General features: G+C 40.3%; 1 protein-coding gene across 1 annotated transcript in view; it reads left to right on the top strand.

Annotated features, from left to right (window-relative positions):
* Positions 1-21576, top strand: part of SLC1A1 (solute carrier family 1 member 1) — a 37528-nt gene extending 15952 nt beyond the window's left edge. Inside the window, exons 2-11 of the mRNA XM_008632570.2 lie at positions 602-694; positions 2291-2405; positions 4182-4224; positions 5977-6084; positions 7389-7573; positions 9528-9635; positions 14380-14502; positions 15013-15207; positions 15719-15853; positions 19458-21576. Of these exons, the coding sequence (XP_008630792.1) occupies positions 602-694; positions 2291-2405; positions 4182-4224; positions 5977-6084; positions 7389-7573; positions 9528-9635; positions 14380-14502; positions 15013-15207; positions 15719-15853; positions 19458-19704 (1352 nt within the window). The 3' untranslated portion in view covers positions 19705-21576. The remainder of the gene's footprint in view (positions 1-601; positions 695-2290; positions 2406-4181; positions 4225-5976; positions 6085-7388; positions 7574-9527; positions 9636-14379; positions 14503-15012; positions 15208-15718; positions 15854-19457) is intronic.
* Positions 21577-25904: the final 4328 nt, after the last annotated feature.

The following is a 25904-nucleotide window of genomic DNA, read 5'->3' on the forward strand; positions in this document are numbered from 1 at the left end:
TTCCCTACCTTCATTAGTAAATCTACCATTGTTCTTGAGAATGACATATACAGGTGGAGAAGTGTGAACACCCAAGCTTCAGAAAAAGCTTTAGTCAAAGATTTTAAGAAAGTAAACCTGTTAATGAAGACAAACTGACCAGAAATGATCCTTACTTGTCTGATGTGCCTTTGAGCAACCTGGAGTAACAGACCTGAGCAACTCCCTTCACATGGCTTTTAGCTTTAAAGCCAAAATGTTACAGAGCTGGAAAAAGTGAAGCTATTCTTTAAGTGAAGAAGGAAATAAATAATGACATACTCTTATAAACCAAAGAACTCTAATTGATCACAAACATCAGGGAATCAAGAAAGCTCAATTGTCTTTGTCCTACAAAAATCCAGGGAGAACAGATTTTTGCAAAGAAGCAGAAGCAAATATGTTGGTCAGCTACAGATATTTTTCAGAAGTGCAGATGTCAATTAGGTATTTAGAAACATCTTGAATAAGGAAAAATTTCCTGCATAGAAATAAGAGACAATAATTACTTCTCTCTACAAAAGGAACAACATTCTTGTAAGACTGATTTTTATTGTTTTGTTTCTGTGGCTGTTTTTTGCAGGTGTTGCTGCTTTGGATTCCAGTGTATCTGGGAAGATTGGTTTGCGAGCAGTTGTATATTATCTCTGCACTACAATCATTGCTGTAATACTAGGTACTCTGTGATTCTGTAACTTTATAAATCATCAGCATTGCCTAATTACAAATATACTGCCCTGTGACATTACTAATTTCCCAACACAGGATGTGGAGACAAAACAGGGAATCATACCAGACAACCTGACATTACTTGTAGCCAGATAGAGAGAGAAGTTAGTCCTGCTGTCCACGGCTGGGCTCTGTTCCTATCCAGTGTGAAGCCACAGGCAATTTCATCATATATCTCAGCTCAGGAAGATTAGGAGCCATCTGCTGAGGTAAACAGTGACCGGCAGTGAGAAAGCTGAATGAACATTAAAGGCTAACCTTAACTACAAAGTGAATTTCCTGAATAGCAAAGTGGTAGCTTGTTCCTGATTCTCAGATGTGAAAATATGTAGTGTGTTACACCTGCAAGAATGACAGAAAATACTGGTTCCCTTGTCATCTTTTTTCCTTCCTTAAAGGTTTTTTCCCCCTCTGTCACTGCCAGGCTCCAATCTTACCCCTCTGAAATCTACATCTCCTCTTACAGGAAGTTAATTCCTGACAAGCATCATTGACATGTTCCATATTTGCTTAAAGAAACATCTTCAGCCAGCCTTCTTAAGTAAGAAACAAAATAAAATAGTCTATCTCATATGCTTGCGAAATTTCTGTGAATATATAAGGAGGAATATTATTAAAGACTAACATTATCTAACTTTGAAATTGTCCCAACTCAGGGTGAGGTGTTAATCCAGACAATCTCCCAAGGTCCTTGCTATTCTAAGTTGTTCCATGGTGTTATGATATTACTTGTTTCATAATGCAGAGCTATGCAAATGTGGTACTGCTTTTATTCACAGATGTCATTAGGAAGACTTATTCCTGCCTGGTTGAAGGGTCATCCAAACACTTCTTTCTCCCTTCACTGAAATTTTGTAGTTTTATCTGCTTTGGATTTCTTCGGACTTTTTTAAGGGAAGGAAAAAAGAAAAGAATATGCATTTGGAAAATAGTAATAGTAAAAATTCCTAAAATTAAGCCACTAAAGTAAATTAAAAATTTGTCATTGATTTCAGTATTTACAAGGTCAAATCTAGTATTTCTTAACCCACAATTTTTAATTTCTGTCTTTTTCTGAAGCCCTTCTCTTACATAACCCTATTGCTACCTAACTTAAGTAAAACACCCTGTGACTTTGGGGTCACAGTACAGCGCACGCTTGTATTCATATCTGAAAGCTAGTAACAAGAAGAGCTACATAAAGGAAAAGGTAATATCAATTAAATATATTCACTCTGTAAAAGTTGCACTACACTCATCTGAAGCCCAGCTAAAATAATTTACCCTCCTGGTGAGCAGTAGTGATGTGGTACAATACACACAAAAACAAAGCTAAAGTGATGAAGTCTAAGGGCAAGTAGCAAGTAGCTCCTGTGGTAGGGGAACCCACACATTTAAGGACACCAGCTGCAGACTTTTCTTTTCTGAACATACCAGCATGAGCACCCAGGGAAAGTGTGTGTTGAGTTGAGCTCACAAAGAGTTTGGCTTCACAGGATACACTGAGGAAGAATACACCAATGCCTCCGCTTGCATTGTGAGCTCTCTGCTTCTCCTTCTGCAGGGATTGTCCTAGTTGTGACCATTAAACCTGGAGTGACTCAAAGAGCAAGTGAGATTGACAGAGTGGGCAGTACCCCAGAAGTCAGTACTGTTGATGCCATGCTGGATCTGATCAGGTGAGGTTTTCATTTTTAGTTTCCATATCCCCTTTGCAGAAGTCCAAACAAACACAAATGAAGTTGTGAGATGTAATACAATAAAATGCTTTCTGATACTGTTTGGATTAATAAGGGGAGAATAACTTGTATTTCAACAGATTAGACATTTTAAAATACGCTCAAAGCAGTCTGTTTAAAAAAATTCTCTTTACACCATAGACTTTGGTTAATAAACCAGTGATGAAAAATCCCTCCTTCACAGAAATTGACATGCAAGATTTATCTATTATGAGGAAAAGATCCATAAAGGATTGGTGGATTACTGACTGGCAGGTTCTGTGTCATCCAGCATAGACAACCACCTGAAATTTCAGTGCCATGGTTCTGCTCCTCAAGGCAGGATGCAGAGTAACAGATGCAGTATCTAAAGATTTCCAAGGGTTCCACAGTCAAGAAGTTTGCTGCATCACCAGTATCTAAGGCAACCTTATACTGTGTCTTTCCTCATTAGCATCATGTGTCTTTCCCCATTAGCATCATGGACAATGATAGATACTTTAAAGTGGTTAGAAGAAGGAAGCCCCTAGAAAAGGCTGCAGAAGATATGTGCAGGTTTTCAGAGCTACTGTGTTTAAAGAATTCTAAGAAAAATAACACAAAAAAGGCTGCATTTCCAATAAAGGTTAGGTCATTCCTTCAAAAATATTCTGTTGATTTATTTTTTCTTCTGGTGTATTTAGTCTCTATTCTGGGTCACTATTCCTGCCCACCATTTTGTTTTTGTAGAATTTTTACTTAATCTATCATGTACAAATGAACTGCCACATATCTAGTAGTTTGGGGGTTTGCTATAGATTATAGCTCAACATCTTGCAAACAAGATTAAGACTGTAAATTAGGAGTTAAAAGATCTGAAATTCTTTTTTGAAGGAATTAGAATTAATTTTCCTACATATTTGTATTCAAAAATAGAGATAAAAATAATGGATTTAAGATTCAGATCCAGACAGTCTTATAAAGATGAAGGAAAAACCCACACTTATACAAATTAGTATTGCTTTTGAATAGATTTTGCTTTAAAAACTTGAAAACTAAAGGGAGGAGTTTGTGTCAGATCTGCAAGGGAGATAAAAAATTTCTGCTTCAGTATATAAAATGCATTTTTCTGCCCTGGATTGGATATTTACCAAATACCTAATTAATGCTTTTGCAATTGTTTGAATCTGAAATTGTCATTTGGAAAGGAGTCACACAACTGTGTTGCACTAAATCTCCTAATTTTTCGGTGTGTGAAAATGGTCCTTGACACCGGAATAACACAGGAGCATTTATCATTAGCCAAGATTAATTTCTGAATTCAAAACCTATAATAGAGCACACCAAATATCTGATTCTTACAGCACAGCCTGTGTAAGAGGTTTTTTATTTTTCTCATCTGCCTAAATTTGACACATCCTGTAAAGGCAGTGTGTCCTGCATTCCTTTTGCAAGTCATGGAGATAATGTAACCGGGAAAAAAAATATACTGGGTTTAGTAGCTTACCAATAGAAATGTCAAATACTAAAAAATAAGCCCAAAAGTTCAACAAGTTCAAATAGGGAAACAGTCATTGGGACTCTTAAACCCTTAATTTCTTTGGACTCTATATCTGCTGATGCTAAATATACTCCTTTCTGCTAAAAGAAACACAATATGATCTGGTTTTTAAGCATCAAATTTTATCATTTTGTTTATAGCAAACAACTTTTTCTTAGTATGCTGTAATACTGAAATGCTTCTATGCTTGTTAACAGGAATATGTTCCCAGAGAACCTTGTTCAAGCCTGTTTTCAACAGGTAAGTTTGAACATTCCTCTTTACTTCTGTAGTTTTCATTGTTAGCCACAAATTATTTCTTACGTCACAAAAAACTTGTCAGGCAAGACTTATTTCTGAGAAGTCCAGGAATATCTTAATCTTGTATAAAAACGTGGGGGTTTAAGACATCTTGGTTTCATTTCCATTATGATAAACCCTCTGATATCAACTATTAAGTCCCAAAAAGACACTATTTAAGAGCTGGATGCAGAAACCAAGTAATGTATAAGTCAAGATTTTCCCTTTTGTGACAACAAGAGTTAGAAGAACCATTTTATGAGGATCTGTTTCCTTGTTCTTAAGGTCCCTCAGTGTCTGATGAAGTCTGTGTAAGTTAGCCCTCACCCGAAAGTGTCTCACATCTAATGTCCATTGCCAGAACAAATCCTTTGAAGGAAAAGGCTGATAACTAGTAGTCTATTTGAGGCATCTTTCAGTAAAAGTCAGTGTTGGAAGATGAAAGAGGAAACTGCTGTCTATACATTAGACTTACCAGTTAACCTTTCTCAGAAATTTATATCCAATATGCTGCTGTGCACAACTCACTTTATAAAACTTCTCCATGCAGTTTTTCTCATCATTACTGGTCACCCAACACTAAGGGGACAGTCAGGCTCTTTTAGGGATCCTTGACAGAATGATGGTGGCACTAAACTGTAGTTACTATTAAAGTTTTATTTGCTTAATGGAATATTATGATTAGTATAGCACAGAACTTACAATCAGAATAGCACAGGATTTCTATGAGCAGAATCAGTGTAGTACAATTTTATAATAGCACCATTTAACTTACATTTTCTAATCATCTGGAACCACTGCAGATTTGGTCAAATCTTACTACTTGGTTTGCTGTATCAACGTAACAATCATACTCTAGGCTTGAAAGACATATGAAAGAGTGCAGGTTGGTCACTCAGTCCTCAGAGGAAGCAGACAATGATGGAGGCATCCCTGACCACCAGGTCTCACTGTCCTGCAGCAGCTTTGGTCCGAGTACTCATTAGGACTTGTATCTGCTTGGTTTTATGGACAGTGTACTTGATGCTGTTACATTTCCCTGTTCTGCCACTGCATCATCAACACCACTTGTCTGGCTGGGTGCCTGGAACATTTAAGACAAATAAACAGAGGAGTAGTGAGCCTAGTGCCCAGGAATCTGGAGGCCAGTAGGGAGAGGAAGGGTAAGTCTGTTTGGTTTGTCTGCTTGGTGCACAGGACCTTGAAGACCTGGCAATGAGGGGAAAGGGAAATATGTAACTCATTTGACCACAAAGAATGGCTGTTTGCCTTACATAATGGCATTAGTTATGCTGACCACGTCACCAAGGGCCTGGTTGTATCAGGTGCATCTGCTTTACAGACCTCTCCTGGCATGGCTGTCAGCAATTCTCTCCAGACTGTTTGTTCCAGCAAAAAATTCTTGCCATAATCAGGGCTGTAGCTCATGCCCCATGAGACTGCAGCATGTCCACAGGGTATCCAAGAGCCTGGGGAGCAGAATTCATAGCATATTATTTGTGAATCTTTTGTTTGATCTACAGCTTCTGAGGTACAGAGCCCTGATGGCTCACATGAATTGGGAAATAAAGTCTTTGTCTATGTTTGCTACCTTCAAGTCAGATTGGTTAATTTATCTCTTCTTTTTACTGGGCAAAGACTATTCTTTGTCTGTTCTTCAGTTTTCTCATGTTTCTAAATAAGTTCTTCTGGTTTCTTTTTTAACTTTTCCAGTATAAAACTAGACGTGAAAAAGTTGAAGCTACAACTGCTGTGAATAAAAATAGCTCCATATTTCCAGAAGAGCTCACTACAACTGCTACGACAGCAAAGCCCTCAGAGGTGCGACCTTTATCCTTGTATTTCTTCATAATATATGAAGGAGGGAGAAAGAACATAGACTAAATTTGGTTTAGTTCATGTGGTTAGTGATGAAGAAATGAAAGGAAATAGCACATAGACGGATTTTAGCAAGAGCACAAAAGTTAATAAGTAAATGCTTAGAGGTCATTGCAAGTATCTTCCAGTAAGTTCATGAACATCAGAGGAGCCCACGGGTAACTGACCAGTCCAAAGATAATAGATGAAGATTGATTAAATTTATCTGCTTTATGAATTGTCAATTTTCTGAGAAATTAAACAGTCACTGTGGAAAGACTAGATGTACATCACCATGAAATGTTTGAGTAGCAACTACTGTAACTGTAAGCACTAGAGAAGAAAATTAGTTGAAAATAATAAATCTTTTTAAATGGAAAACAAAACAATATAAAGCATTTGTTAATTAATAGTTTGTTACTCTGAAAAAAAATGTACAGAAACAAAAGTGAAGAAGAGATTTAACAAGCTTTTCATTAGAGGTGTAGAAAGTTTATGGGCCTTAATGGTGTATAAAGCCTAGACTTACTCTGGAGGAGAGGGAGAAAGGAATTCAAGAGAATGTGAACACAGAATGACAGACAGTACCAAATCAATATACATTTTATTATACTCCTTCCAAATTTCATCTCAAAGTAACAATAGCATGAGCTATATTAAGAGACATTAATACAGGATTGCAGTGAAGAATTGCACCCTTTCCTTCATGTGTTCATTCGGCACAGAAGAATGCATGAATACCTCTTTAGTAAGATTATAATGTTATGTGCATACAATTCTCCTATAAACTATGCAATTTCACTGATGTCCCAGTTGTTATGCAGTGGTGAATTTATCTCAAATCCAGATACAAACCCTTGAGTTGCTCAGAAACAAACACAAGGATTCTACATCTGTGTTTTGTTCTCCACAGTGGGGAGTAAATCTTGAGTGTAGGGGAGTAAATCTTGAAAGCATGACTGTGGATACCTAGACCTTGCCATACCTCATGTCAGAAGTCTATGGAAAGGATAACACAAATTAAGGGGTGCTTTACTCCCTGCTAGGGTTTGGTCAGATCCTTGCATAGCTTTAAAATGCAAAGTGTTCAAGTTCAGTTTTGTGCATTCCTGAACTTGCCCACTTGGCACTTTCAGAAAGCCAGCAGAGTGGCTGGGAAAGAGCTTCATGTCTTTCAAACAAAATCTAAATGTATTTTTATTTTAGAACTCTAAAGTAAATTCATTGTTTTCAGATAGTACTTTTTTTCTCTTGATTCTGATCTATAGAACAAAACCCAAGAATATAAAATCGTGGGCATGTATTCCAACGGCATCAATGCGCTGGGGTTGATTGTCTTTTGTCTTGTTTTTGGAATGGTGATTGGGAAAATGGGAGAGAAAGGACAAGTGCTGTTGGATTTCTTCAATGCGCTGAATGAAGCTACAATGAGAATAGTTCAGATAATTATGTGGTAAGTCCAAGGATATACTGGCATTTCCTAACAACTTCTTTAAGTGGATTTTGTCACTGAAGAGATAGGAGTGGACTCAGACTTCATGTTTGCTTTTGCGTAGTGCTTTACAGAAATCAAGTTTCAAAGAAAGGTTGGTAAAAATTTTCCTTTCTACAGAATTTGATTCTTTTGAGGAAACTGGAGACAGGGCGTCCACTTAATATATACTAAAGAAACAGTCCTATTGGTGTACAAGAAACTTGAGTTTTTTAGACATTCTTGCCAGATGTTTATAAAAACTAGTGCACTAGTGACTTGAGGACTCTTTTGGGGATAAGTATTACCACCCATATGCCCTTCTGAGTCTTGAACATTATTCCCTGACAGACATTATGTTCACAGAATAGCTGTCCTTGGATCTAAGTTCCTTTAGAAATATGAATTAGTATGTAAGCCACAGCACAGAGCAAAATTCAAAATGGTATGCAAAATACAATTTAGCATCATTTACCTCCTGCTAATAGGTTTTGTGAGACTACATTCTCATAATATTCTCAGACAAGAAAAACAAATTTAAAATACAGAAACTCATCTGATAGTGTTTGGTGTGACTTCACAGCTATTCACAGATCTTTTGTCTGTGCAAATCACAATTACAGGATCAGGACTATTAAGTGCACATACTTCCTTCCAGAGTTTGATCCTACATGTGGAGTGCCTTGTGCCGTTTACTACAGTACTCTACTCATATGCACGTTTCACACCAGTACCTTGTCAGATCTGACCCTTCCGTGGATTTTTCTTACATCCCAGCACACTGAGATGTCTGTTAAACTGTAAACCTGTCCAGGGTTTAGCTGTACTTCTTGCTTCCTTAAAGAAAGGTAAATTAATTTCTGCAACTGGTCCTATGCTAAGCAGCTAATTTAGTCCCAGGCTAAGTTAAAGCCTCGCTGCAGAAAATTACCAACAGCAAAACCCCAGACTTAGCACATGCCATACAAGAATTTACTTATAAATTGATTATCTATTTTCTTGCATGCGCCAGAAGCTGTGGCTACAGGCTCCCTGAGTTTCTACAGATGTAGAAACTGTTGTTTGAAACAAGATAGAGCTTTTTGCCAAAAGGATGAGGAATTAATTCTGTTTTCATCAAATTCAGTGCTTAGAGGAACTAGGTATGCCTGCTTTCTACAGGGATAAGGTACTATTTTGTTTATGAGATAGCACACATACATTTTATAAATTTATAATTTCTATTTTAAAATGGATATATTTTATACATTCAATTTCTAGATTAATTTATATTGCTCAAAGCTCTGAAGTAGTAACTTGTCTCTGTGACAGCCTGCTCTCTGGAACCAAAAAGAATGCAGTGGAGCTGATGCTAATATAATTCCTGATCTTTCCCTTGAATTTTCTATAGGCAGTAGCCTATGCAGCTGTTCAGGTCCATAAGGCATGGCCTTATGCAGGTTACCTTCTTCTGTGCAGGTGACACAGATATAGCCCCCAGTGCTGCAGGGCAGCTCCTGTAGCTCCAGGAGACTTTTCCCATCTATGTGGGATTACAGAATACACAGATACTGGTCTCAACACTGCCAACTCCCACCCCCAGGGAAGCCTGTGGCTATACATAAACACTGGCGGTGACAGGGTATATGCCCATACCCCTTCCCAAATTCTGTGTATTCTGTGACACCAAGTTGTACAATACTAGCTAGACTACATGTAGAGTTACATTTACTTTGATTTTCCAGTCTTTATTCATCACCTCTGTTGTAACCTTGCTGCAAATTAATAAAGTCCATTGTATAACATAATATTAAAAAAAATCTGTTGTTGTGAAATAGGATATCAAAACATATTTTCTATCTGTTTTAAAAAATTACTCTGGGAGAGAAATTACTTCATGGTGAGCATGCAATATTTCTGAGAATAAATTTTTTATAGCTTTATTTTTGCTTTCTAGGTATATGCCAATTGGTATCGTGTTTTTAATTGCTGGGAAGATAATAGAAGTTGAGGACTGGGAAATCTTTCGTAAATTGGGTCTTTATATGGCTACAGTAATAAGTGGGTATGTAATTTCTTAAAGATGGAATTGTATGTATGCAGTTTTGGAGATCAGTTGGTTACCACTCAATTATCCACCACATCCAGTCTTTAGGTCAGAGACAAAAATTCTCATCAGTGAAAATTATGTGAGGATGTGTGAGGGTGGTTTGAATCCACATTTTGCTGGATGCATGTTTTGTTTTAAAAAGTCACTGCCTTGCATTCTAAAAAAAAACAAAATGCAAATGCAAATGCTTTTCTTGTATTCATTGTTTCATCTTCACAGCCTGTGCTGAAGCAGAAAATATTGTTGTATAAAGGGCAAGGTTATGAATTATGTCTTCCTGGGGCTTGCCAGCCTATCAAACATACACAAATACATGGATTATGCTGGGAACCTCTACGGCATTTTTGAGCCCAAGGTGCAGCAGCATAGACCAAACTTTCCCTGATGAATACAAATGCATAGTAAGAGCAGTGCACAATAAATGATGCCAAAGAGACTGATCCCTTGCCTACCCAGTACTGAGCAGACAGCTGACATCAAGAGAAGCCCTGGGGATTGCACGATTTGTTAATTCCTCCTTCAAGGTTAGGTGAGGGTGAGGCTGCAAAAGGAGAAGTTGCAATCTGAATAACAGCCAAGCATCAGAACTTTCTTCTATTCTTTTTCTTAGCCGTTGTCTATGTAGAATAGTCTGGGTGGAGGAGGTTACATCTGCACAACGTGGAGCTTTCAGCATAGGAACTTTAGAATAGCTAAACTGCTCCAAATGATAGGTTATTATAACAGATATTATATATCTCTGAAGACTATCCTACAAAGGACCCTTTTGTCAGATAAATGGATATTACAGTCTCAATAAGTTAAATGCCTTTAAATTTCTATTTCCAATTCAGTGAAGCATAGCCTTCTAGGCTGTCTTGGTCCATTACACTAGCATCCAGTCCTATAATTCCTTCAATATACTAAGGATTTATATATGTTTTGTCTAGAGGCTAGATCCAAAGTTGTTCAAGAGCTTTTCCCCACACTTTCTGCATTTGCATGCTGTTCTTCAATCATTATTCACACACTTTCTGACAGCCAAGCAAAGAGAATGGTAATATATTAGTCTTAAATGCAAACTACTTTATGAATAGTCAAGAAGGATCTCTGGGGTTTTTGCATTAATCTGTGCTAGATAAGCACATTTACTTCAAGGTTGTTTTGTTTTATTCATAAGCTAGTATGTTTGGACTAGCTGTTTGAAAATCAGAGATAAAATTTCTTTCTAAATAAGAATTACCGCTCCAGAAATAGCACTGATGCATGACTTTTCCAAAATGCTACAGAGATGAGTGCAAGTTATGTTCATCTAATGCATTATTCAGTTTTTTGTGAGTATTTGTTTGCACTCGGAAAATAAGTCAGATTTTTAAAGGTTTCAAAAGTTGATATTTACCAAGAGATGGTAAATCAAGACTCTAATATTTTCTATACTAATTAAAAATGACACCCCAACCACAAGCTAGATAGAAGTCATTGACAGAATGACAGTATCACTCCTGCAGGTATTCTGTTATTAACTCCAATTAACTCAGAGGAGGAGTATGTTGGATGGATTTCTACAGGCTTTTGACTTCAATTTTACATCAGATAGCAAGTTTTACAGTTTTAGATGTGATAGCAAGTTTTATGACTATTTACCTATCAGTTACTGGTTACAGGTTACTGTTTGTACTGTGACAAGGCAAGTCTTCCTTATGATGTCTGTGAAGACACAGTGCCTTCTCCAAAGTACTTTGCAAAGTAAACTGCCATTACATAGTCTCCTGTTTAGCTGATAACCATGGGTTTGACAGGTGCAACAATTTTAAGTAGATTCCCAGGTGCCATCAAAAACATTATATGTAGTGAGCACCTTTGCATCCTTGGAGAGAAGAAGTCTCTGTTCTGCCAAACATGACACCATTTTCCTTGATGGGTGCTCAGGTAGATCTCTGCAGCATTTCTGCCTCCTGCAGAGTAGCCTCCTGTGGGTGCTGCTCAAGGCGTTGTGGGTCAGGGCCAGCAGCAGCACATTCTCTGCAAAACTGACCATCAGGGAGAGCGTGTTGTAATCAGATCACAGGAGCAGATATGGACATGTACATGCAAGGCTTTAGGCTGCAGGGAAAAGGTGGTTGTTGTACATTTTTCAGGCTGCAAGAATACCATTTTTCCTTACCTCTCAGGAAAAAGGAGAAAAGTTGCTCTTTGTTTAGGTTTCTTTAAAACTGCTGTTCCCACCATCACTTTGGATTTCATTCTTATGTGTTTAACTTTGTCTGTTTGCAGTGTATTCTGTTCACTGGCGTCTTCTGTAACAGCTTATCATCCTCTCTTTCAGCTTGAACCTGAAAATAGCAGGTTATCTTAAACATTTCTTGTATTCCTTATCAAGATAATTGTGCAAGAGCATGAGTACTGGTGTATCTTTATCCTCTGCTTTCTTTCCTTTAACTTCCCTATCCAGCTCACCTTCTTCCCAGCTTTATTATTCATGATCTTTCACAGCCTCAGCCCTACCAGCACTCATCCACCATTGTCTGCAGATCATCTCAGTCTCTATGTTTCATTCCGGTCACCATGAGGGAGGAGACTTCCCCCAGTGTTTTTGGTCCAATTTTCCACTAAGTATCTCAAGATATCTCTCACCATTAATGGTTGCAGAGTCTGGATGAGGACATATTAGAAGTTACAGCAGAGGAAAGTAAGTGGAGACATAATTTAAGTGCCAGAGGGAACTCAGGCTGAAGTGGGGGGAAAAAAAAGGAAGCTGCAGCAAGTAGACTCTCCTTGCCTGTGCCTTTGTCTCTTCTGAAAGCAGCAAGGCAGCTGCATCCCTGTGAGGGATATTCCTATAAGGAATGTCAGCTTGGGATTCTGAGGGACAAGATTCTTCCTGACTTAAAAATTAATGCTATTAGAATTTCTATTTTCAGTTACTGATTATGATTTTCAGTATAAAAATTTCTGCTGCTTGCTGAGAATTACATTTTATGAACAAAAATAAATATTACTTCAAATTTATTCCATGAAAATCAGTAGCAAAGCAGATACACACAAATACTTTATTTTGAATAATGTCATGTTTGTGCTGCTACTAAAAAGGTGCAGATCTAAATTTTTCAATAATTAAGTCAGTATCCTTTTAGACTTAGACATACTTGAAATGCTTACTCTCATTAACATTTCATTAAGAAAGCAAATGACATGCATACCACTTTCTTTTTTCCCTATATATTGTGCAGAATTCAGTTCTCAGGCATGTCACGAATCTAGCAATTTATACAATGGTGCCTTGTGGTGGTGCATGTATAAATTGCTAGGTTTCTTTCTAGAGTTATTTACAAAATTTTATCAAGATATGTTGCATGCTATTATTTACATTCCACGAAATATGTCATATGTTCCCATACAGAATGAAAAGTTTTAAATACTTTTAAAAAGCTAATTTTTCCAAGGAAACAAATATGTAGGTTTTGTGGGTGATTTTTGATGCTGTTGTGGATTTCTGTACTGTGACTACTGCTAACTTAATTGTCTATTTTTGGCAGAACAAATGGTACCATGATTTATTGCTATCTTTATCAACTGCTCTGAAACCATAAAGCACTATTACAACACAGAAATGTGCACGTGAATGTATTGTGAGGACAGAATAAAAATTCCAAGGTCATATGTGACAACAGTTTTGGGGTTTATGTTTCCAGGCAATGTAATGATTTCTTTTCACAAAAAGTTGATGTTGCTATAATTGCAATCTTCGAACATAGGGAATATTTCACAGACTCTTCAAATACGTTTCATTTCAAAGGTACTTACAGCAGTCAGTTTACCTCTAATCTTAATGCCCACAAGCTCTGCATTCATGTGCATGCAGGATTACTGCACAGTGTTCAAAATTATAAATTATATGCATAAGCTGAAAGATAAATTTGTCCCTGAGACCTATACAAATATCCAGGCAAATACATCTGAGCTGCTAAAGTCAAGAGGGCAAGTTGATCTCCTATGAGTCAATCCACTTAATTTTAAAAATTAATAGTTTAAAAATATGGTATTTCAGCATCTTACAACATTAAAAAACACTTAGACTACATATATGTCATTTAAACACTCCAAAATATCTCACTACATTTTAATTGTAGACCCAAGGTTACACAGTTTTCCCCAGAGCAGGTGTGGATTTTTCTAAACGTCCATATTTGAAGTTTCTGCAGAAAGATGTGCATTTCAGCCAAACCTGACTGGAAAGCATATCTACCTTTATTTCCAAAACATGTTCTGTAGTAAGGGCAGACAAACTGAGAATAATAATTTGTTTGGTTTTCTGATTTGTCTCTGGTTTGCATTGTAAGGATTTGGCAGAAGAGTGAAGTGTTGTAGTGTTATTTCAAATCACCCTCTGCATATCAGTTTAAATAGTATGTATTAGTTTAGGCTTCTCATTTTCATCAGTTTAAAATTATTTCCAAGTCAATTCTTATTCAGCTTAGGAAGGAGAGATAATTCATATATAGTCTCTCTTTCCTTTCCAAAAGGAAGCATAGAACAGCATTGGTCTGCTTTTTATTAATGTGGCATTCTCTCTAAATTTTGCACATAGGTGTCACTAAAGTCACCTTTAGTGTTTCATAGGTGTACTTGAGGACAGAGCTGGGTACCTATGATCACCATTTTAGTGAAGCAAGACAATGAGATGGATCTATTTGTTTGACTAGTTGATTTTATTTTGCAGACTTGCAATCCATTCCAGTATAATTCTGCCACTGATCTACTTAATAATAGTAAGGAAAAATCCTTTTCGGTTTGCCATGGGGATGGCTCAGGCACTTCTGACAGCCCTCATGATCTCTTCCAGGTAAACAAAAGAAACATCTTTTCTGTAATGTACCTAGTAGTAATTGCATTGTTTGTGGTCTGATTTTATTGCTACTTTGTTACAAGCCCTCGTATCAGCTGGACAGTTCTCAGTCCCCTGGAAGCTGAAATACTGCTTTCACCATTATTTCAGTCATACCCAAAGGGCACTACAGAGTGCATTAGCCTTACTCTCCCAGGAGGAGGCAGTTCTTTGCCATTCAGTTTATTAGTCACAGACTTGACAGAGTGCAAGCTGTTGCATAATTTTTGTGACTACATAGACCATGGCAATTTTACCACCTAATTTTGAGAAAAACTAACTTATCTATTTCTTCCAATAATTAGAAGGTATAATAAAAATTGCTTTGCTTTCTCATGGTGCAGCCTTCCTTCCTGCCTTAGATCTCTGTTTGAATCATAAAGCAGATCATGCTCTGAGGAAAAGGAAATATAATGGAAATGGTGTGTTGTTGCCTGCACTTACTTTATGTGTTTCATTATGTGCCAGTTCAGCAACTTTGCCTGTCACCTTCCGCTGTGCAGAAGAAAAAAACTTGATTGACAAAAGAATCACAAGGTTCGTTCTTCCAGTTGGAGCTACCATCAACATGGATGGCACAGCTCTTTATGAAGCAGTAGCAGCTGTATTTATTGCACAGCTGAACGACTTAGAACTGGATATTGGCCAAATAGTTACCATTAGGTAAGACTAAAGCCATCACATGCATTTTGTGGAAAGTGAGCTTTTTTTGTGAATGGTACATTAACTTTGGATACCCCTTGGGAAAGTGTATCATTCACAGCACAGGGAATAACAAACATTCTCTCTTCTTGATCCAAGGCCTACCCAGTGCAAACTGATGAGGAGGTAGGATGAGCCAGGATATGCAGCTGGTATACAGCACTGTTCTGGAAATTGCCATTATTCTTCCCTGCAAACACTCACAAACCTAACTCAGCCTCTACCTTTGATCTGTCCAGTTTGCTTGTTAGACATGTGTTCCCTGTTATTATGCAGTGTAACTATAACAGTACATCAGTACATGGGTTGCCCTATAAGCATGACACTGACTTTGAGTAAGTGCTATTCAAGAGTAAAATTGAAACATTTAGGCTTCTTTCTTGCAGTGAAATAAAACTATCTGTGCTAGGAAACAGTTTCTGTGACCAACATGTATTCTGAATGCCTTCTCTGGGCTTTATTTGGGATTTAGTGTTATAGCTACGGCAGCCAGCATCGGGGCTGCAGGCGTGCCCCAAGCCGGACTTGTCACCATGGTGATTGTGCTGAGCGCTGTTGGCCTGCCTGCTGAGGATGTTACTCTGATCATTGCAGTTGACTGGCTTCTGTAAGTTTAAGGCACTTCATATTTAATTACTTTTCCTTTTTCTTTTTTCTTCTTTTTTTTTTTTCTTTTTTTTTTTTTGGATGTTTGCATAAGTTGCGTGGAAATGTGTGGGTCTGAGAAAGAAAGCAATAAAATAATTCAGGACTGTTGCAGAAAATGGACAAAGATTATTCTTATAGCCAGGCTTGTTCAGAGTTGAATGTAGTAATGGCTTTAATTGTGAGAGAATTCCTACTGCATGGGATGGCAGTGAATAACCTCACATTCAGAGATGCTTTCAGCCTTAAAGTAGTGGTCACAGCACTAATAAATCATGAGCACTTTCCTCAAGACAGACAAATTTGACAGTACCAACAAATGTCTCTAGAGTGTCAGAGATGTCACCACGTTATGCTAAACACATACATCATTCATAAAAATCAAATGTAGCCACAAGCTGCAAAGACATAATATCCATACACTGGCCGTGGAGCTCAATATGAGCAAAGCAAAACTGGCCCTGGACTCCACATGCACACATATGGCAGGCTGTACTCGGGTCTGTGCTGCCAGCACTACTTTGTTAGGGCTCTGCTTCACCGAGAGCACTGGCCCAGCCCTTGATCAACAAGCACACATGTAAATTCAGAAAGTGTTCCTTATATCTAATCCCAACCACCTCAGAGCACTTCCAAACCTCTCAGTCCCATTCATCAGCTCTTTCTGGAGAGAAGCCTTTTTGCCAGAAATCTCTTCTGTTCAAGTTATACCAGTGTGTATCTCTGCTGAAAGATACACACTTGCTGTTTGCAAAACCCCAAAGAATCACAGAGTATATTCTAGAGGTCAAAAGGACATCAATACTCAGTTTTGTCCCATGATACATAGGGCAAGAGGATTCATGAGTTAAGTAGTATAATTTTAGTTCTTTTGCTTCCTAAACTGTGTGAGCTTTAGTGCTCAGCCCAAGGTCTTGTTCACCTGCAGTAACTTAGCATGGATAACATTTCACTGGTATCAATCCAGCGATCTCAATAATTTCATAATATTTGCATTTCTTCTTCCTGTTTATTTTCACTCAAGATGAATGCCTTACTGTTCCTCCTCCACTCTTTCCAATCATTTTCTTGAAGGATTTCTGGCAGCAACCTATGTATTTCACAGATATATTTAATTTATTTGATTATATAACTCTATTTTGCAATCAGGGCTGTTGGATGGATCGAAGAATCAATTCAACTTATGTATAAGCATAATTTCTCCAAAGAATCCAGTTCCATCCACAAGTACATTCTCCCAATTAGCTGTCTGCAACAGGGCTCCACAATCATTTTGTTTTCTCCAGCTCTCTTCTATTCCTAATGGGCATTTAACATTTTTAAGGATCAGTCCAAACCACTGGCTCAGACCACGCATCTAAAGAGTCTAAGAACAGAACAAATGTATATTGGTTCTTTGTCCAAAGTATTCAACCAGCCTCCTGCAAATTGCAGCTCACAGAATTCCTGGGTTAGAGGTGGTTTTTGTCTTCTTCTTCCATGAATGCCTCATTGCTTTGGGACCCATGTTTCCCCAAGTCCTGCGGAGATGAATTCCACATCCTAATGATGTGTTGTGCAGAGACATAATAGAATTTTGTTTGTTTTCATCTACATCCTAATAATTTCATTTGATGCCCTCATCTTATGGGATTGAGGGAGAAAGAGAACGGTAATTCCTTATTTCTCATGGCAATCATGACTTTATGGATCTGATCTTTACTCCACTTTAGAAGTCCACAGTTTTTGTGGGTTTTAGGCACAATATTAGTACATGGAAGGTACTTGTTCCACCATGAAGCATACAAATAATTCAAGATGTGTCTAATTGAGGCATTTTTCAGACTAAGATGTGTTTTGCTGTGTAAAGTAAATTAAATATTAATATACCAGGGATCATTGCTAGTGCATTTTGTACCTCAGGAAATGGAATGCACATTTTGATGCCATGTAGACTATTAACACTTTCACATTTTGTACTTATTGCCTAAAATGTATAATTTTGCAAACTATTTGCTAGTAGTGGCTCATTAACAACCCACTAGTTAATTCTGAACTTACCAAGGTTATATTACATAGGCTTGAGGACTACTTCCACATGTTAAATGAAGGATAGAAAAATTAATAGAATAGTACTATTATAATAGATGAGTCTCCAGTGCTGTTTATTTCCTCACTTGTCACACTAATCTTACTAGAATCTTACTTTACTGTTCTTTCTTCCTTTGCCTACCATATATTTTCATTGAACATGGAAAACTTTTTAAGCACTGGAATTCAGTAGCGGTAGAAGTACTGTGAAATATTGTGAATATATCCACCTCAATGTCTCTGCATGGAAAGAGAAACTTGTTCTGCCACAGAGCCTTTTCTTTTACTCTGCAGAAAAAGAAAAATGGGGAAGTATGGCCTTCCACTGTCCATACCATACTTCCATGCCAATTTTTAAACTTTGTTATATTGAAAGGGTTTGTTTTTCCTCTGCCAAGTAGCATCAGGTTTTTAAGGCCTGCATATCACATACCTGTCTGGAGAAAAATCAATAGTGCAGGAGTATCATAGTTCTTTAAGTGACTTGTTTAGTACAAGTTTGTACTTCCGCCCTTTAACAAGGAGAAGCTAGCAGAAGACAGGCCTGCCCTTTTTTCAGGGTTTGGGCCAGAATACTGAAGGTACTGGGCTAGGTGCTCCTCTGGCTGAGGACATGACTGTTAGAATGACAAAAGGCATGATGCAGACTCTGATGCTGCAGCCCACAGCTGTGTGTCATCACAAAGGGAACCAGCTGTGCAGCATACTTCAGGAGCCTGAGAGGCGATCCTTCCAACATTTTGTAAGACTGTGCCACAGCAGTGGAATTACTGCTCTAACACACAAGTGATATTGATGCCATGATGATTTTTTGCCTCTTCTTTTATACCCCTTTTATATACCTTTTTATAGCTTCTGTATTCTTAGTGGTTTTTAGCCTACATTCTTAGACTTGTTTTTCAAGCTAGGAGACTAAACATCTTAGAAGCCTCATAGTTAGGGATCAGTGTGCCCCAGACCCCAAGGTCCTCTCCAGAACACATTCTATAAACTAAGATAGAACCATCCAGGGGAAGGTTCCTTGGGGAGGGGGGCTCACTCAAGCCTCTCATTGGGGAATCTTTGATAGATATGCTAATTAGTAAAGACCTATAATGATATACCAGGTCTTTTGGGGGTGTGCATTGCAGCAGGCATTTCGGCGCATTCCACCTGAATGTAGTGCACCTAAGGATCCTTAAAATAAATACAAAAGTAAAATCCCTTTATCCCTTCTAACCGTGTTTGATTCTTGCTTTTAAGACGAAGAAAAGGCATCAATATGACTTGCCATTTTGCATGTCCTGTACAGAGTCATTTCTCATGAAAATTACTCCAGGCTTCTTCAAATACACATGGGTAAAATTCTGTTTCTTGTTTTACAAAACTATTTTACTTTAATTGAAGAATTACCCAAATCTGAAATGGGAAGAAAACACCACTGCATGAGCTTACTTTTACTAAAAGGATTTTCTGAACAACTGAATGGTTTGTCTCACAACATTTTTGTTCCATAGGGATCGATTCAGAACAATGGTGAATGTCTTGGGAGATGCCTTTGGTACAGGAGTAGTGGAGAAGCTCTCAAAAAAGGAGCTGGAGCAGATGGACGTCACCTCTGAAGTCAATATAGTCAATCCTTTTGCCCTGGAAACAGGAATACTTGATAATGATGAAACAGAGGCTAAGAAATCTTATGTCAATGGAGGCTTTTCTGTAGATAAATCTGACACCATATCCTTCACACAGACATCCCAGTTCTAAAGCCAGTAGCTTTCAGATAAAACAGGAGCACTAAGGGACATGGCCATATGCAACATCTCAAAAAGCTTAAAGGATAATTGAGAATGAATTACATCTCACATTTGATTTACTACACAGACTGATTCTCCTTACCAGTTCTGCCCCTTCTTATCATTTCCCTCAACACTTTGAACTCACCATTGTTAGTCCTTACTGACAGTTTGAAGAAAAAGACAGTTTTAAAATACTTTTTTTTTTTTTTTAGAATATACACTATTGCTGAGGCTGTGAAATGCCTCTCTGGAATCAGCATGCTCATAAATGGGTCATTACCTGGGACAGCCAAATGTGTTTTACTCAGGAGTAGCACAGCATTTCACACATTACCACAAAGCACCTATATGAAATCCCTTTTTACATCCTTGCCTTGTAAACAGGTTGCACTGTACTTGACAACTCCTGTAACTTGATCATTTGCCAAAATGCTAATTTCTGCAGCTGAGGGGATACTACTTGCGTGATTCAGGAAAAAACAGACCAGAAGGGCCTTGTGATAAATACATTTTACTGTGAATAGGGTTTAGTTTTTCTTCAATTGTGAAATAATTAGTCACGGAAAGATTTCCAGTATTTATGTAGCTAAGTTTCTCCATGCCTTTCATGTGAATGCCAGCTGCTGGTATGGGCCTTCATATGTGGAATAAATTGCTCTGAGCTTGCTCTTCTGGCATTTGAAGAGCTTTTGTAAAATGCTACTTTACCTATTTAGGTCAGCTTTGATGGCCTCCTCATACATTTCCATCAGAAACAGAAATAAGTCCGTTTTCTGTTGTCCACCTTTGATTTTAACAAAATGTTAGTCAGCCCTAGAGTAGGCAGAGGTCATGAAGACAAAAGTGCAGAGCGCAAATTCTAAATGTTTCTTCCTTGCAATAAAAGCAGATATATAGATAGATAGATACCAAGAATATAGGAATGAGACCTTTCTCATAGAAAGAAGCCATTCTCACTAAACTTCTTACACAGACTGGTTGTTTTTCTGGCTCCTTGGTTTAGTTTGTCAGTTGAACATGCAAGTTTATAGCTGCAACAGTGCTACAGTGCCAACCTGTCAGCTAAACTGTATCTTATGAACCATTTCTGGACCTAGAAAATCATGGCCTCAGGTGGCTTGCTATAAGATAAGAAGCACCAAGAACTTCCTCATTAAAAATCTCCATTTTCTATAACATTTTATACAAGATTTCCATGGTGCAAAAATCACTCTCTCAAGGGAGGAGTTGATATAACAATTTTTTTCTGCCTTGCACATTGAAGTAGTTAGCCATTTTATATATAAACTGAAATTCATATACAGTTATTTGTTTGTGAATAAGCTTGTGGTAAGCATAAAATCACACTCATATGGTAACAAAAAAAACCTTCAAGTACCTGCAGTGTTATTACTCAATTCAATCCTACACTTTTGTATTTAAACAAACCAGAAGTGTGCCAAAGAGAACTGATTAAGAAGAAAATATTTACTGTAGGTTTTGATAAATTGCACCTTAAATTAATGAGACATAATAGTGTATTTAAACTTAACATCGTAAACTATACGAAAAAGTTAATCTAAGTATCGGTAAATTTATACAATATAAAGAAAATGTACAGATTGAGTAAATCAATCTTTTACCTTTGCAGAAACAGTATGAGACAGTCTTTACTTGTGCAGCTTTGCTTATGGGAGGAAAAAGCCTACCAGTTTCCATGACTAGCCTATAATCTATGCCTTGTCTTTAACTAGCTTTTTAAGTCACCCTTTTATGATCACCTTATTATGTAGTCACCCTGTTAATGATGTACTGTGAACAGTGTTCCTAATGTGTTATGAATAAATAATTTCTCTCTTTACTCTTGTTTTAGCCTACTATCCTCTCCATACTGTAGAGTATAGAGTTCCTTTAGCTATAACAAGAAAACCAAACCCCATCAAATTCAGGATTTATGTTATCATCTCTAGTGATTTAGCTGTAGTTTTGGCAAGAGTTACGCTTTTCTTCCAATGAAATAAATGCTTAAGAGCAGAGTACTGAAATTGCAAGAAACCTCTCTAACTACAGATGATCTGGATTGGGAGTATACCATTATTAAACACAAGGTAAGCAGGGGATTGTTTACCTATTATTTATTTATCTGGATCATATTCATCTGAGCAGGGGTTGATGGTATTATTTTGCCATCTGCTCACAACCAAGAGACCAAACCATATACTGAAGATCCTCTTACGTCCAAGGACGCTTTTCTTGGTACAGTATTGCAGGTATGTACCTTCTATATATGTGGAAACACCCTCCTTGAGCAATGTGTCCTCCATAGTCTCCTGGTCTGGAAGATTTGGAGACTCCCTGTTAGAAAGGCACCTGCAGATTCTGGCCCTTTACACCATGTTGTTATGTTCTTGTAGGGGCTTTAGGGCTGCAGAAGCTGTCACAGGAGTGGACTCTGCATTTTGAATAGTGTTTGTGGCTTCAATCTAATTTAACCTGGAGGACCAGGTTACACATGCACCCATCCCTGCTGAAATACTCAGGGACTTTTAGTTGACTCTGAACAAAGAAAGCACTTGCACATAAACATACACAGGTCTGTCAACATGCCCATGTCAGCTATATCCACAAGATCTTAAATTGCATAAAAACCATCATAACACGTGTAGTTCACTTGTTTTTTAACATTCCCTGATACGAACAGAAACTGCCCAGTGGTGCATGGGCAGGGAGGAGGCAGTCAGTGGACCCCCATTCTGGGACACCATGGGGTCCATGCCCTCATTCTGTCACCACCACCCAAACTCCTTCTGCACCACTTGCCCTTCACAGGGTCAAGGTCCTCAAGGTGCCCAATGACCCATGTCACCTGCCCCAGACCCATGGGGACCCTTACCCTCATCTCAGGGTGCTGCTCCTAGCTGGAGACCTCCAGCGGAGGTGGGGACTTCATGGGGACAAGGACCTCTGAGTGCTGGCATAGGATCCTGTGAGGTCAGGGACCTTCAGACTCTCAGGGGACATGCCATTGAGGGTCGTGAGTGGGTGACATCCTCATACTGAGGTGGCCCTCTTCCCAGCTCCATGACCCTCTACTCCCCCAAATGCTGCTACTGTGTCAGGGTCAGGGTAACGGTCTTAAAATCACTCACAGGTTTCTCACCAGAGGAGAGGTGTCTTATTTAAAATTTGAGCTATAAATCCTGGTTACATCAGAACAGATCTTAGGCACAGCTACCTTCCCACTGCATGTCACCAGTGGCACAGGGACTACTGGGAGCACTGGGACTGAATGTACTGGAAGTACTAGGACGGGGGAGCTGGCTGGGCTCTGCTTGGTGTAAGGCAGCTTGGGAGGGCATTCTCATTGCATGCTGTCAGTGGCCGCTGGTAGCCCTGAGATGGGCTATACTGGGAGTCCTAGTGTAAGAGTACTGCGAGCACTGGCTGAGGGTACTGGGACCACTGGGCCTTACTGGGATGGGAGGCACTGGGGGCAATAGGAGCAGTGTGTTTTGGGGGCTGGTTTGGGGACTGGATGTGCTAGGGGGAGCATTTTGCAGGAGTATTTGGGGTTGATGGTGGATGTTTGTGAGCCATGGACTGGTTTTGCGGACTATTTGCAGGGCTTAAGGGTCATGGGACAAAGGCTGTCTCACAGAGTGGCTGCCCCCCACCATGTCTGAGCAGTGGAGTTGAAGGAGGTTTGGGAGTCCAACATGCTGCTGGAGTGGGAGCCCCCTCAGGATGACAGCAACTCCAAGGGCACCAGCTACACAGTGCAGAAGGTGATGGCGAAACCCCCACCCACTGCCCTCTAGCTGTCCCCCATCAGAACCCCCAGCTGATGCCTGGGTCCTCCCCTGGTGTGAGGGGCAGCCTAAGTGCCAGTGTTCCACTTCTGGCCTTGGGGAGAACCCCAGACATGTGGGTCTCCTGCCGGTTGTGGTGAGCCACCCAGATACCTGTGTCCCATCCTGATCCTAGGGGTACCATCTGGGCATCTGGGTCCCATCCGGAGGCCATCTGGATATCTGGGCCCTCTCAAGACTTGTGGAGAGCAGGCCAAAATCTGGATCTCTTTGGGGAGCTGCCCAAATACATGTCCCTTCCTGGTTGTGGTGGGCACCCCAAACACCTGTCCCTTCCTGGTTGTGGTGGGCACCCCAAACACCTGTCCTCTGTCTCTAGAGCCCAAAGAAGGGGTCCAGGGGGGCCCTAACTCAGGCCATGTGTCTGTGTGTGCGTACCGAGGCCTGCCACTGAAGCCACTCGAGTTCCAGAAGGACACATTGTCGCATTCCACCGTGGGGAACTGCGAGTTCTTTTAAAAATAGATGGTCACGAACAAAATTAACTCAAACGAGACAAACGTTGTACCTGAGAACCGTTTATTGGTAACAAAAAAACAAAAGGAAAATGAGTTACCCTACTAAAAAGGGTTAGAACAGACACAGCAAGACTAAGGAAAATGGGAAAGGAATGGAGGGGGGGGGGGCTGAGAGGGTGAGAGAGAGACAGGAAGAAAGGAGAAAAGGGAGACAAGGAGAGAGAAGGAGAGTGGGAGGAAGAGGGAGACGGAGGGAGAGGGAGAGAGAGAGAGGGAGAGGGAGGAAGCGAGAGGGAAAGGAGACATAGAGAAGAAGCGGGCATTACCACCACAGGGTCGGGGAGTGCCGTCGACATCCGCGAGGCGGGCAGGGGGCACACCGCCTGCCAGGAGCCTGCGCAGTTCTCGGAGAGGCGCGGCCCCACACGCACAGCTGCCGCGGCGACGGCCGGCCAGATACGAGGTGAGAGGGGATCGGGGAGGAGGTGTGGGACACTGGACAGGGTCACGGCGAGGATCGCGGTGGTAGGCAAGTTTGGATGCAGGTGGCTCAGGCAGGGACGAAGAGACGAAGCACGCAGGGCATTGGTGAGGGACACAGGGAGGCAGGATAGACACGAGGGAGAGCAAGAGCCAGCGAGGGCAGGAGAGCTAAAAGGCAGGCTGGGGCCACGGCAAAAAGCTAAGATTCAAAAGCAGGTTTCGAAAAGTAAGTCTCAAAAAGCTCCTCGAATCACCAAGCCACAAACGCAAAAACACAGTCTCAAAAAAGGCGCAAGCCAAAATCCCACCCTGAAAAAGCAAGTTCAGAAAGCCCCTGGGGCTTGGGACGCAGTTACTTTTTATTCCCCTGGCTCCTCCCAAAGCCAGCCTGCTGACAGGACACCATTGGCCCTGTGCAATGTCCCACTGCAGTCCATTGGTAGAGACCTTTTGCCATCCAATTGGAGAGCCTCTCTGGGGTGCAGTGTCTTCGGTGTTTCCCTGCTGACTGCCTGTCCCATGTGAGATGGGAAGTGGTTGCCGGTCTAAGTCCCCCCAGACAAAAGGCTTTCCTCCATCTTCTCCTAGCTGCCTCCTGGACATGGCACGTGTGCACCCCCTCCTCCACATGCCTCTGAAAACCATTGCTGAGGCAAATAAAAACTGAATTGGCTCCTCACACCCCTGCTCAGCCCCGTGGCTCAAGCACCATGGCAGCTGCGTCACTGCCCTCAGCTGTGCTGTACCGGGGCAGCCCAAGGGGGGGCGACACTTGAGGGGGTGGAGGGGGCTGGGGTACCTCTAATGCTCCCCCCCCACCCCAAGGTAGAATGTGGATGAAGATCAAGGGGAGCAAGGGAATTTTGGGGTCCGTAGCCAGATGTCGCCACAATCCAAAGTTGGGTGGCTGAAGAACAAGGGGGCCATCAGGGGGGACCCCGACAGCCAGGGGTCCCTGGCCCACCACAGCTGCAAACCCGGGACTCGATGGTCTGTAAAAAGTCCCTTCCAGTCCGGCCTCCTCCATTCCTCCGGGACAATCGGCTGCCAGGGCCAGGGGTTACCTGGCAACAAGAGACACCACAAACACAGGCACATGCGGCTGGGGCTCAGGAAGGCAGAGGAAGAGGAGGAAGGAGGCTGCTGGCTGCCCACATTTCCATCTGCAGCTTTCCTCCCAGCACGAAGGCTCCCATCCCCCAGGACAGGTGCTGTGTTTTCGGGCAGGGCAGCAGCCATGGCCTCAGTCAGCCTGTTAGAGCTGCTGGATGAGGCCATCGGGACGCCCGAGGTCAATGTCAACTTGGAGGCGCTCCGCAAACTGCTGAGGGTCATACTGGAGCACCTGAGCCTGCTGGGCCTGCAGGATGTGATCCCCC

The sequence above is a fragment of the Corvus brachyrhynchos genome, unplaced genomic scaffold, assembly GCF_000691975.1.
Source record: "Corvus brachyrhynchos isolate BGI_N302 unplaced genomic scaffold, ASM69197v1 scaffold194, whole genome shotgun sequence".
NCBI lineage: Eukaryota > Metazoa > Chordata > Aves > Passeriformes > Corvidae > Corvus > Corvus brachyrhynchos.